This window comes from Capra hircus, chromosome 5 (assembly GCF_001704415.2).
Source record: "Capra hircus breed San Clemente chromosome 5, ASM170441v1, whole genome shotgun sequence".
Taxonomy (NCBI): Eukaryota; Metazoa; Chordata; class Mammalia; order Artiodactyla; family Bovidae; genus Capra; species Capra hircus.
In genome coordinates, this window is record NC_030812.1 from 86,891,098 (window position 1) to 86,904,042 (window position 12,945).

Sequence of the window (12,945 nt, forward strand, 5' to 3'; positions counted from 1 at the left end):
CTTTCAGGGAAAATTATTGTAATTTTTAGCATTCTTCATAATATCACTGATTTAAAGACCTTCTCCCTTCCATTCTTTTTGTTTTTCATCTATGTCTCTAAATAGTCGTAACTCTAAATTAGAATTTTACCACTGTGTATTCTACTGTGTTGAAAGTCTTCCAGCGCTTTATAAAGAAAATTTATTTTAATTGGACTTATCCTGTGACACCACATATTTATGTAGTGTTATAATTAAATTTCTGTACTCTTATTTTCTAGGTCACAAATGGGTACTTTTCATGGGGCAGTGGTTTAGCAACCTTATCCAATATCGATATTCGAATTCCAACAGGTAAGAATCATTTATTACTAGTTTGTAACTGTTTTTTTAAGGAACAAATTTATTTTTGTGAATTCAGGGGGAAAACATTTGTCACCTCCAAAGCATTAATTCTTTCATTTGAGTAATTCATCAAGAAATAATATAAAGCCACATTGTGAACTAGCATCAAGTTTGTAGCTATTCATTATCATGACGATGGTTTTCCAAGATAACTGAGCCTAACAAAAGGAAAGACTTTTTAAAGACAAACATTACTGATAGTTATCTGTTTGCACTATGGAACTCATGAATCCCTGTATCTCTGAGAGAATGACTGGGAGTTATAAGACCTGCCTATCACTACACAGTGGGGACCTTGAACAAATTATTTATCATCCAAAGGACCTGCTCTTAGTTTATTTGCTGATTTGTGGCATTTAAATAGTGGAGTAGTTGATTTCTCATTTTGTTCAAGAAAGATTTTAAAGAAATAGTGTTTGAGAAAATAGTTTTCTATCCCCAAAGAAAACTGATGAAGTTTTCAAATATTTAAGACTCAAATACCCTATAGTTTTTACTAAAATATTTGGATAATTGAATATAAATATTTTTTGACTTGGCCTCATGGTCAATAACTTGTAATTTTTCTATTAAACATGCAAATCAAAGTAAGAACTGATTAAAGTGATTAATCACTTAATTATCTGTTATTATCTGTTATTATCACTTAATTATCTTAATTATCTGTTTTAGCCAAAATTACTTTTTCTCCAGAATGAATTGAATAATAAAGATAATACTAATCTAGGTGACTTAGGCAAGTATTTCACTGCTGCTTTTACTAGAGTCAGTTATTCTCATAATTTAAAAATAGTCCATCAAGGGACTTCCCTGGTGGTCCAATGGCTAAGACTTCAAGGGCTGAGTTTGATCACTGGTCAGGGAACTAAATCCCCCATACCACAGCTAAGACCTGGAACAGCCAAATAAATATTTTTTAAAATAGCATATCAAGACCTATAGATTTTAATTTTCCTTCCCTTTTCCAGAAGCCTTATGTATCAGGAAAAGGAGCTGTTTAGAATACTATTACTGGGGACCAAGACTGGGCCATAGATTATGAAACATCAGCCTTTTCTAAATGTGTTTTGATTTTATTTTATAAGTGAATTCCTTCTCATCCTGTTATTATCCTTTGTTTCTTTTCTCTAGGTCAGTTAACCATGATTGTGGGCCAAGTGGGATGTGGGAAGTCGTCTCTTCTCCTTGCCATCCTCGGAGAGATGCAGACCTTGGAAGGGAAAGTTCACTGGAGCAAGTATGTGTATTTTTAATCAGTTTCTGTTGGTGTCACACGTCCGATGATCTCCCAAGGGAAGGAATGAGAACAGTAGATTCCCATGTTCGAGGTCTGATGGGCCCTTGGAAAAAGCACAGCTTTTAAAAAACAAGTTAGTGGAAACTTTAAATGTTATAAATTAAAAAACATAAAACAATTCACGATAGAGGTTTATATTATTTATAAACTGATATATTGCTTTCAGCAAGATTGGGATTGTAAAGGTAAATTTTAAAAGTTAAATGGACAACACAGATAAATAAAGTTTAAAAATTTATGCTTTAGTCAAAGAAAATTTGCATTATTTATAAAGTTTAAATGCACACAGAGCTTTAGTGGTCCAGGGTTCAGAGAAGAAATATCAAATAATCTTTTTGAAACTCTTCCTAAGAGACTGAGAAATCATCCATTTCTCTTCACAGCCAACTTAAACTAGACACTTGAAGTGTCTAGTTAGGGATGTGGCTAGGTCAGACTAGTGTGCTGTGCATCCAAAAGATGTTGTGCTTCTTCTGAATGTTTCAATGGTTGCTTTGGGTTCTTAAAAAATATTGTAGTAATAAGGTGACTCAGGAACATACTATTACATAATTGTGTAATAATGAATAAGTCATATTTAGTTAGTTAGTTTGATCTACCTGGTAGACAGGCTTCCCAGGTGGTACTAGTGATAAAGGACCCACCTGCCAGTGCAAGAGACAAAAGAGACTTGGGTTCGATCCCTGGGTCGGGAAGTTCCCTGGAGGAGGGCATGGCAACCCACTCTAGTATTGTTGCCTAGAGAATCCCATGGACAGAGGAGCCTGGTGGGCCACAGTCCATGGGGTCACAAAGGGTAGGACGTGACTGAGCGACTTAACATGCACACACACACCTAGTAGACCACCCCAACTCCCACAGTCATTATGGAGAAATTGCTAACAGCTTATTGATGATATTGGACTGTAGACTTTCAGTCCAATCACTGCAGTGAATTTCATCCAGGTTATCCCCAGAGAACACTGGACAATGTCTAGAAAGATTTTTTGGTTGTCATACTAAGGGAATTGGTCTGCTTACTGATCTAGTTGGTGGTGGCCAATTCAGTTCAGTTCAGTCGCTCAGTCATGTCTGACTCTTTGCAACTCCATGAACCACAGCACGCCAGGCCTCCCTGTCTATCACCAACTCCTGGAGTCCACCCAAACCCATGTCCATTGAGTCAGTGATGCCATCCAACCATCTCATCCTCTGTCGTCCCCTTCTCCTCCTGCCCTCAATCTTTCCCAGCATCAGGATCTTTTCCAATGGGTCAGCTCTTTGCATGAGGTGGCCAAAGTATTGGAGTTTCAGCTTCAACATCAGTCCTTCCAATGAACACCCAGGACTGATCTCCTTTAGGATGGACTGGTTGGATCTCCTTGTAGTCCAAGGGACTCTCAAGAGTCTTCTCCAACACCAAGTTCAAAAACATCAATTCTTCGGCACTCAGCTTTCTTTATAGTGGCCAGAAATGCTACTATATATCCTCCAACACAGGACAGCCCTCCACAAGAATCCGCCTGCAATGCAGGAGACCTGGGTTCTATCCCTGGTTAGGAAGATTCCCTGGAGAAGGAATTGGCAATCCACTCCAGTATTCTTGTCTGGAGAATTCCATAGACAGAGGAACATGGCAAGCTACACTCCATGGGGTCGCAAAGAATTAGGCACAACTGAGCAACTAACACACACATCCTCCAACACACAGGACAGCCCTCCACATCAGGGAATTATCTGGCTCCAAATGTTAGTTGTGCTGGGGAGACCTTGCCCTAGACTTGCACAAGTCCATTTACTTCTTATTGTAAGTTCCGTTGTGGCTTAATCTACTGTTAACATACACAGACATCTCTTCAGAATGAGTCAAAACTATTTACAGGCATTTTGAGAATAGGTTCTATTTTAAACTCCAATTAAGAGACGGAAATGCTTGGATGTGAAATTTGAGCTGGAAACAGCTGAACTGTAAATCCTATTTTTGGTATCGTTGGTGAAAGAAGAAAGCTGAGAAATGTGGAGGGTACAGTTTATTCCTGTTGCAGTTGTAGACATGAAACTGTTTAGCGTGTATCCAGCAGTGAGCTCGGTGAATAACTGCCCCTTGCAGTTTCATTCACGAGGGGGTCCTGTTGATCGCTAAAGCCAGATGCTATGTGACGTGTGCCCTACGACCATCACCTTCCATCTTGAATGGATGCAGGTTTTGAGGAGCAGGTTTTACTGAATTAAATTATGTCATGTGTCATGTATGGCCATAATGAAGTTATTTGGGTTTTGTTTTTACCCGGTTTCATTAGCATTAAACCAGAAAGAATTAGAGACCATGACAGAAAAAGCTTGAGATTTTATTTTCATACCTCTAGAATGTTCTTACGGTCTAGTCTGCTCTAGTATTACTCCTCTGGGCCAAATTCACTCCCAGTATTATCATTAAGAATTATTATCATTTTGTTAATAGATAAATAAATGATTTTGGAATTAAGAAAGCATTTTACACAGTCTGTTTATTGAGTTTTCTAAACAAGCTACATACATGTATATAAGTATACATATATATATTTTAGACAAATTTATACCATTTATAGCCTGATTTCTTAAAGGTTGTATTTTATTTAATAAAACGTATATAATAAAGCTTGAAAAACAAAAACATCAAGAAAGAAAATAAGGTTTAAATAATAATCTGAGCAATTAATAGGTAAAAATGCATGTATTGGAGTCCTGCATATTTATAAAACATAGGCCACAAATTCTACTCTGAGTTCCATGGAAGCTAGTCAAAGAGAGAAGTATGAGATAAAAACAGACATATACTTAATAAAAGTTAAGTTTTTTTTTTAAGAAATAGAAAAGAAATATCTCCCATAAATCCTAATTTTAAAAAAGGTAAGAAAAGGTTATGTCTTAAAGTCAGAGTCAATAAAATGAAAATATGAGAAAGGATTTAAGAAAATTCTAAGTATTTATAAAATCACTATAACTTAAAAATCATCTCTTTATGAATACTTGCCTTAAGAATATCCCATCTCTTCATAGCAGAAAGGGCTAAACTTTTCTTCAAAAAATATTTGGGTTGGCTCTGACACACACATAATAAAAACTAACTCCTAAAAGATTGGATAAGCTAATAAAAAAATTCTATTTTTCTTTGTTTACAAGAACTACTTAATTTTTTTCCATGAAATCCATGATTATCTGATAAAATATATTTTCAAATCAAGAATGCTTAGAGGATGCTGACCTTTTTTAAGGAGTTATTTGCAATAACTCTTTATTCTGGGAAAAATAACTGTTGCACCTATTCCAATAAGGAAAGTTATATAAATGTTATTAGAATAAAGCTAATTTAGAGATTATCCATATTGATAGGTTGATTTTGTGTAAATGCTGAGAAGTACTTTACCTTGGACTGAATTGTTTGCTGTGTTTTAAAGCTCAAGACAAAATGAAGTGAAACAGTAAATGGTATGGTAAAGTACCAGGCACCTTGCTGTCATTCTTTCATCATTGCCTGTATCTCTGGTTGCATGAATTTTATTTTTAAATGTGCCCTCATGGTTGGCAGGAACAAAGTGCTGTAAAGTACTCTGTCCTGTTGCAGGAAGAAATATTTACTTTGGACGGGAGAGAAGGCACTGGTCCTCATGCAAGACAGACCTACATGGGTAGAACTTGGTACATGAAATTCATCTAAATATAGATGCTTCCTCGGCAATTGCTACCTTTAGTGTAGTCTGACATGCAGTAGCCCCAGAAGAGAAAGAAGAGAGAGATGAGGGAGGGACTGAAAAATTCCCCAAGCTTGTCAGAAGGCCAGGGTTCTTGCTCCTGCATCTGGTGTGCTCTGTATTTGTTGAAAAGCAAATGTTCTGCCTGATTGAAGTTGTCCTTTCCTAGTTGTCATGATAAATAATCATTCCTACTGATATCCGAGGAACTAGAACTAAATAAAACGCCTCACCTGTTGAATGGTCCAGGGAGGGAGTCCAGAATATGTAATAATCCCAGTAATTATATAAGACATAACCATCATTTATCTCTGGCTTCCCTTACTTTTCCTCCACCTTGCCCATGCCATCAGCCATCCTGTCAGACCCCATCTGTTGTGATGTTCTATTTTCTGATGTCTTAGTGTAACTGCCTTTATAGCAGTGGCTCAGTTACTCTAAGACTTTGCCAGGCATGAAGGGAGAATAACACAATGAGTCAGCTTTCCTGGATCAGACATAACATAGCATGTTTGTGCCCACATCTAGCTTCCCTTCTTCCAAATATTGTTCCGGATTTCAGCCTGCAGAAGTCACTCGTTCCCATTCCATAAGATACCAACCATGAACTTGGAAGATGGTAGAATACCAAGTTTTAACTTTTACTGTTGAAGGAAAATACACACAAATCCTGCATGCAAAAGTGAAATTGGATGCTATTTTCCAGGAGGGGATTTTCCACCTGATGTGTTTTAAATTCAGGTGTTTCAGAAATGATGGAGTTCACCTAATATATTACAATTTAGAATAATAAAATCAACAAGTCCTTAGGTGTATTTTTCCCCTTGGTATAGGTATAACTAAATTTAATTAGTCAAATGCCTCATTTTACGTTAATCATATAAATCAGTAATTAATTATACCCAAATGTTACAATGTGATGCAGGTCTTTCTTTCCAGTTCCTTAAGGGCCAGGCTGTGTCTCAACCCTTCAAGTTTAGAGTATAAAAAGTATTTCTTCCTCTCTTGCCTTAGGGTAACTAATAAGGAATTTAAATAGATTAAATTTGAATTTTAATGGTAGGGAGTGCCTGGAGATATCAAATTCTAATATAGACTAGGAAAATATTCCATAAAGGTTATCCAAATTTATACAGCTATTTGGAGCAAAGTTGGGGCTAGAATATGGCTATTGTGTGAACCCACATTTTGTATGAAGGAGAACAGTGCTATCTTTTGGAAGCTTAATTATTTCCTAGTTGATGAGGATATAAAAGAAGACTGTCATTTATCTGGTTTGTCTTTGGGATTAGTATCAACAACCATTTTTAAGTGTAGCTATTTAATATATACAATGTTTATCTCTTACCTGATATGTACACGCATTCATCCTATATTTATATTTCATAATTAATGAACATTGTTTGCCATACTTGCAGTGTAAATGAATCTGAACCTTCTTTTGAAGCGACCAGAAGGTATTATTTCTATTTTAATCTGTGTTTAATAAGAATAACTACCTTCCTCAGACTTTTCCTGATATTCCATTTCTTACTCCTAATCATTTTATTCATTCTGATAATGTACAAAGTTGTTTATTAAAATGGACTAGTAGATTTCTGATCGCAGTAGTTCCCAACATCTGGAAGCTGTTAAAAGAATTAATTTGCTGAACTAAATGGCCCAACATGTCAATTGTTGTCTTCTCCATGAGTCACACATATCTCAACTTTGACTAAAACTCAACAGTTCTTAGCAAATTGGATTTGGGATTTCATGAAATAAAGATGAAAGAATTATTATGTATATTATTTATGAGTTAAACAGTGATGAAATCTGCCTGTAAGCTAGAACTGGAGAACCAAGTACTTCATTTATTTAAAAAAGAAAAGAAACCCTTAAAGAATGGGGGTGGGGGCAGGAGGGGAGCAGACATACCAGAGGTTGGGAACCACTGTTTTAATGCGCAGATGGTTATCTAAGATACTACTAGCATACTATATATTATCACGTCCTCTAAACTCCTAAGACATTATGTTTCAGGATGATCACTGGTTACTTCTAACTACCTTTTTTCTACACTTTATTCTCTTTTAACCTTAATTCCTAAATTAGTACTTACAGACCATAACTAACTATGAAAGTGTGAATTTTAAGCTGACCCCTTCCCTACCCCAAGCTCATCATCCTCTTTATCTTCAACTCACATGCATTTTCCTAATTACTGCAAATTAAAATATGATGTATGGACATCTGGTAGGGTTTGCAAGCCAAAAAGTGGGGCACAGGGAGGAGGCTATCACTTTTTAAAAATAAACTGTTTCAATAGGTATTGAAATACATGGTTTTTAAATGTGTAGTTATTTCATTGTTGAAATGGACTCCTCAAAATTATTCTTTGCTTTGAAATAGTTACATTATCTATTATCTTAAAATGTGTTCATGTGAGTAAGCCACAAACACATAATTACAGTATCAGTTCACATCATTTTAAAAGGTATTCCTGTAAAATTCATAATTAACGTAAAGTGCTTTTAATATGAAGTAAAATATCTGTGGTTATTAGAGTTAACTGTTATTTAAATTATTGTAAAAATTGTCATTTAAAAAATAAAATTTTAATTAAGAGTTCATGCCTCAAAATATTTCTTTAGAATAGCAAATCAAATTTGCACGCTGTGTGTTGTTTTAATTAAGTTCCAATCCCTTTAATTTAGTGGGATATTTAACTACCAATCAATAAGGTTGATGGTCGTTAAAATATTCTTTTAGAGATTCTTCATTTCTGTCTTTGAGTTATTTTATCAACTTTCATTTTTCTTAGTTATACAAAAGCACAGGCACAGCACAGCACTCTTGGGTAATTTTGGTATTTTGTTTTTCTTTTCCATTTTCCAGTAGGAACAGGTATTCTGTGGCTTATGCAGCTCAAAAGCCTTGGCTATTAAATGCTACGGTAGAAGAAAATATTACCTTTGGAAGTCCTTTCAACAAGCAGAGGTAATTTTGAATGTAAAATTTAGAACTAAAAAGAACAACTATTTCTAATCCCTATGTTTGGTTCGCAGTTTCTGGAGTCTTTTCTAAAAAAAATTTATTGGAGTATAGTTGATTTACAGTGTTATGTTAGTTTCAGGTATACAGCAAAGTGAACCAGTTTTAGTATACACATAGCCACTTTTTTAAAGATTCCTTTCCCGTATAGGCCATTACAGGGTATTGAGTAGAGTTCACTGTACTATACAGCAGATGCTTGATATCTATTTTATGTATAGTAGTACATATATACCAATCCCAATATCCCAGTGTATCCCTCCCACCCATCCCCTGGTTCTGAAATCTTTATGTCAGGACTTCCTTTCTTCTCTGTTTGCCCTGCTTCTTTCCTCATCACCAGGTCTATTAAGTCAACTTTTGTAAGAGAAGCCTCACTGGGATTCAGCCCATCATACGCACTTACTGAGAACAATTTGTACAGCAAAAATAACCAGCCGAAACAGAAGTTGTGTGTGTATGGGGGGCAGGGGGTGCAGGGTGAGGGTGGTGCTGAGGTTGTTGGTAAACAGAAGAAAAATCCCAGTACGTTGCAGAAGGAGGATCAACCATGGAAAAAGAAGAGAAGGAATATGGGATCTGAGGGGCCTGATTACTCAGAGCAGCCAGAGTATGTCTACGTTCAGTCATCTTCTAAACACCCATTGGAGAAGAGAATGACTACCCACTCCAGTATTCCTGCCTGGAGAATTCCATGGACAGAGGAGCTTGGTGGGCTACAGTCCATGGGTCTCAAAGAACTGGGCACAACTGAGTGACTGACACTTTCACTTTCACTTCCAAACATCCACTGGAGTGTACAAAGGCAAGACCCTTTCCTGAAGCCACCTTCACGAGGGGAAGGGAGTGTCCTAAGACTCAAAGCAGGGTCCTGAGAGTTAAGGAGAATTAGATCTGGGGAGAGGCATGAGGAAGGGGGAGGAGAGAGCAAAGTGTGGGAGGAAAAATCAAATTACACAGGATTGTGGGCCTGGAAGTAAACCAGACAGAAAGGGATCTGTGTACATTGATGGTGGCAAACTCCATTGTGAAGGAAGGCTAAGATGGGCAGTAAAGTACCTTAAAAGCCAACCAATATAACTCTGAATTTTCTGGAGGCCCAGCAAAGTGTTAGAAAGAGGACTCACAAAGTAAATATACTCTGCTCATATCATGACAGATTTATATAAGGTGAATCTGAATTAGGAGCAAAAAGACATTTAGAAGGTTGTTGGCAAATGATCTGGGCATGCTGTGTTTGTTGTCTATACTTGGCAGTGACTGTAGAAATGGAAGAAAAAGAGATGGTTGACAGAACATTCTGGAATAAGAATGGGAGAAGAAAATGGAAGAGTCACATGGAATCTGGAAAAGTGGTACAGATGAACCTATTTGCAGGGCAGGAATAAAGACTCAGATTTAGAGATGAGATGTGTGGACATATGGCAGGGAGCTGGGGATGAATTGAAAGAGGAACAGTGACATATACACTACCATGTGTAGAGCAGATAGCTAATGGGAAGCTGCTGTATAGCTCAGGAAGCTCAGCTTGGTGCTCTGTGATGACCTAGATGGGTGGGATGGAGGTGGGATGGGATGCAGGACCAAGAGGGAGAAGATACGTGCATACACATAGCTGGTTCACTTTGTAGTACAACAGAAATTAACACAACAGTGTACACCACCTATACCCCAATTTAAAAACAAAATCACTCAAATATTTTAAGACCAGGTGATTGAGAAAATGAAACCATTGATATTTTCCCCAGAACGCCCAGTCTCCATGCTTCCTTGAATTTCCAGTCGACCCCAGTTTCCAGATCCAGCCTTAGGTCAACTTTATGTCGGTCCTTATCGGTTTCTGTTTTCTTCTCTCTTCAGCGTCGTGACTGTGGGCACAGATTCCTCTCCTCTGTCCCCACTTCCCCCCACCCCATAACCCACGCTCTAGCCCCGGTGAGGCTCCTCTTATCCTTCACACATACCATGAACTTGTCCACTGTCATACAGTTCCTTTCTCTCTCCCCTCATTGTCATTCCTGGCAGATTGCAGTTCATCTTTCTGCAGCCACCTCACAAATCACCTCCTCTGCAAAGATGTCACTGATTTCTCAGTCATTCCTTCCTGCATATTCTAGGAGCACTTTGTAACTACCCATCTGTGGTACCTAACAAGGTACATTTGTATCATATGTTTCTGTGTCAATTTTCTGCCACATTTAATAAGCTGTTTTTTTTTAATTTTTAACCATTTTCCATTGAAGTATAATTAATTAACAATGTCATGTTAGTTTCAAGTGTACAGCAAAGTGATTTGGTTGTACGTATATCTATTCTTTTTCAGATTATTTTCCATTATAGGTTATTACAAGAAATTGGATATAGTTCCCTGTGCTATACAATAATTTTACAAAAGTGGGAACCAATATCTATTTGTCTTTGTATCTACAAGCCTAATGTAGAGGCCAGAATATACTAAATTGTTCAATAAGTGTTTTATTTCAGCTTCTGAGACATTGAACCTGGGACTTGGTTTATGGGCAGTATATTAATTGTGATTTAAAAACTCAAAACCACCTCTCCCACAGGTACAAAGCAGTCACAGATGCCTGTTCTCTTCAACCAGATATTGACTTACTACCATTTGGAGACCAAACTGAAATTGGAGAGAGGGTGAGCTATGTATAGTGTAATTACACAATGAACACACATCCAGAAAAGCCTTCCAACTATCTTTAACCTTTAATGGAAAATTTTAAAAATCCGAGAGCACTGGAATTACGTTTTCCTAGTGACAAGTTCTAGAAACAGAAGCATAGAAGTTCTTGATGCCACTCTCTTAAGGATGCATTGAGTAACTATCATGAACTTCACATTTTGCTAGCCACTCAGGAGTTCTCAAGGGAAAGGAACCAGTCCCTGCCTTTGATCAAATGTATTTTTACTTAACTTGGAGTTTACTTTAAATTGGTTTGGAAACCGAGATTGCTTCTGACAACTTTTTCCACTCTTGTCAACATCCATTTATTCTTGTTAAAGTGTTCTTTTTGCTTTGTATTAACAGATTTTACATTGGCGTCATACTGTTCCAACTAGCCGAAAAATATTTATACCTGTATATAATCTTTATAACAATGTTGGCTGAAGTGTTTGACTCTTATGGGGTCAAGTACCAAGCAAAAGAGTTTATATGCATTATTTGCTTTTACAACAAATCTGTTACATAGGTGTTTTGTTATCTGCATATTGCAGCTGAGAAAACCAGGGCAGAGAAAGGTTAAAGAACTTGCCTGGTCAGAGCCACTGGAACAGTTGAGATTGACTCTGTCATCTGTGTTATTCACTTCTGTTTTTTATTGCAGCATGGTATAGTGTTTAAGAACATGACCTGAACTTCTCTAAGCCTTAGTTTCCATGTGGAGAGCAATACATTGAAATTGCTATGATAAGAGAAATAAGGAATGGAAAGCCATACACAGCAGCCTGACATATTTTACTAAAGTGTTAGTTGCTCAATCATGTCTGACTCTGCAACTCCATGGCCTGTAGCTCATCTGTGCAAGGAATTTTCCAGTCAATACTGGAGTGGATAGCCATTGCCTTTTCTAGGGGATCGTCCCGACCCAGGATTGAACCCGGGTCTCCCACATTGCAGGCAGATTCTTTACCATCTGAGCCACCAGGGAAGCTCATCACATACTAAGTGCTCAGTAAATAGCAGTTTTTCACATTTGTATAATTAACACTTGATTATAAAAGCATACTGCTGTATAGTTCACTTGAACACAACTTGTAATATTGAATTTAGGAGACATGTATTAAGCATACTACAGACACAATTCATGAAACTAGAAACAATTCCGAGATTACTTCCAGTCTTCAGCACTCATTTTGGTTTTTCTTTATTAATATTTTTGCACAGCGGAGCCCTCTATCAGAGTGAAAAGAAGATTAATGTTATCAGTCAAAGGTGATCTTAATATAATTCAAATGTTGACCACTAGAAAGCTTGTGTTTTTATCTTCCCGATGTTATCACCATTTAATTAATACACTACCATTAATTTAAGGGTTTTAAAGATAAGTCTGTATTTTTAGGAAAATTTTTTTTTTTACCAGCAGATTATTTACTACTGTAAAAATGGTGGATGTTACTAGGTGTTTCTTCTCTAGGGCATCAACCTGAGTGGAGGTCAGAGGCAAAGAATCTGTGTGGCCCGAGCTCTCTATCAAAATACCAACATTGTCTTCTTGGTAAGAATATATGGTCTTCCCTTTCTTGCTACTTCATCTTTCTCTCTGGACAAATGAGTCTGTAAGGAGATAAGTAACTCAAGGAAAGATTGTTTAACTTGTGAAATCACAGAGAATTAAGGCAAAACAAATCCTCAGAGTACATGTCAGATCAACATGTAAGATGTGAGTGAAGGTCCCCAAGGGACTGAGGTTTCCAAATGATTGCTTATATGAGTTCTTGAACCATGAGGATCACTGATGAAAGGGTATGGATGGTGCTGGGTGAACTGGACAGGATTATAAGTCT

General features: G+C 37.0%; 1 protein-coding gene across 3 annotated transcripts in view; it reads left to right on the forward strand.

Annotated features, from left to right (window-relative positions):
- The window catches only part of ABCC9 (ATP binding cassette subfamily C member 9), a 160,514-nt gene that overhangs the window by 67,499 nt on the left and 80,070 nt on the right, over positions 1 to 12,945 (forward strand). For all 3 annotated transcript variants that reach the window (XM_005680780.3, XM_005680781.3, XM_005680782.3), the window contains exons 17-22: positions 261 to 333; positions 1,516 to 1,621; positions 6,810 to 6,848; positions 8,269 to 8,370; positions 10,992 to 11,076; positions 12,576 to 12,656. In XM_005680780.3, the coding sequence (XP_005680837.1) occupies positions 261 to 333; positions 1,516 to 1,621; positions 6,810 to 6,848; positions 8,269 to 8,370; positions 10,992 to 11,076; positions 12,576 to 12,656 (486 nt within the window). The remainder of the gene's footprint in view (positions 1 to 260; positions 334 to 1,515; positions 1,622 to 6,809; positions 6,849 to 8,268; positions 8,371 to 10,991; positions 11,077 to 12,575; positions 12,657 to 12,945) is intronic.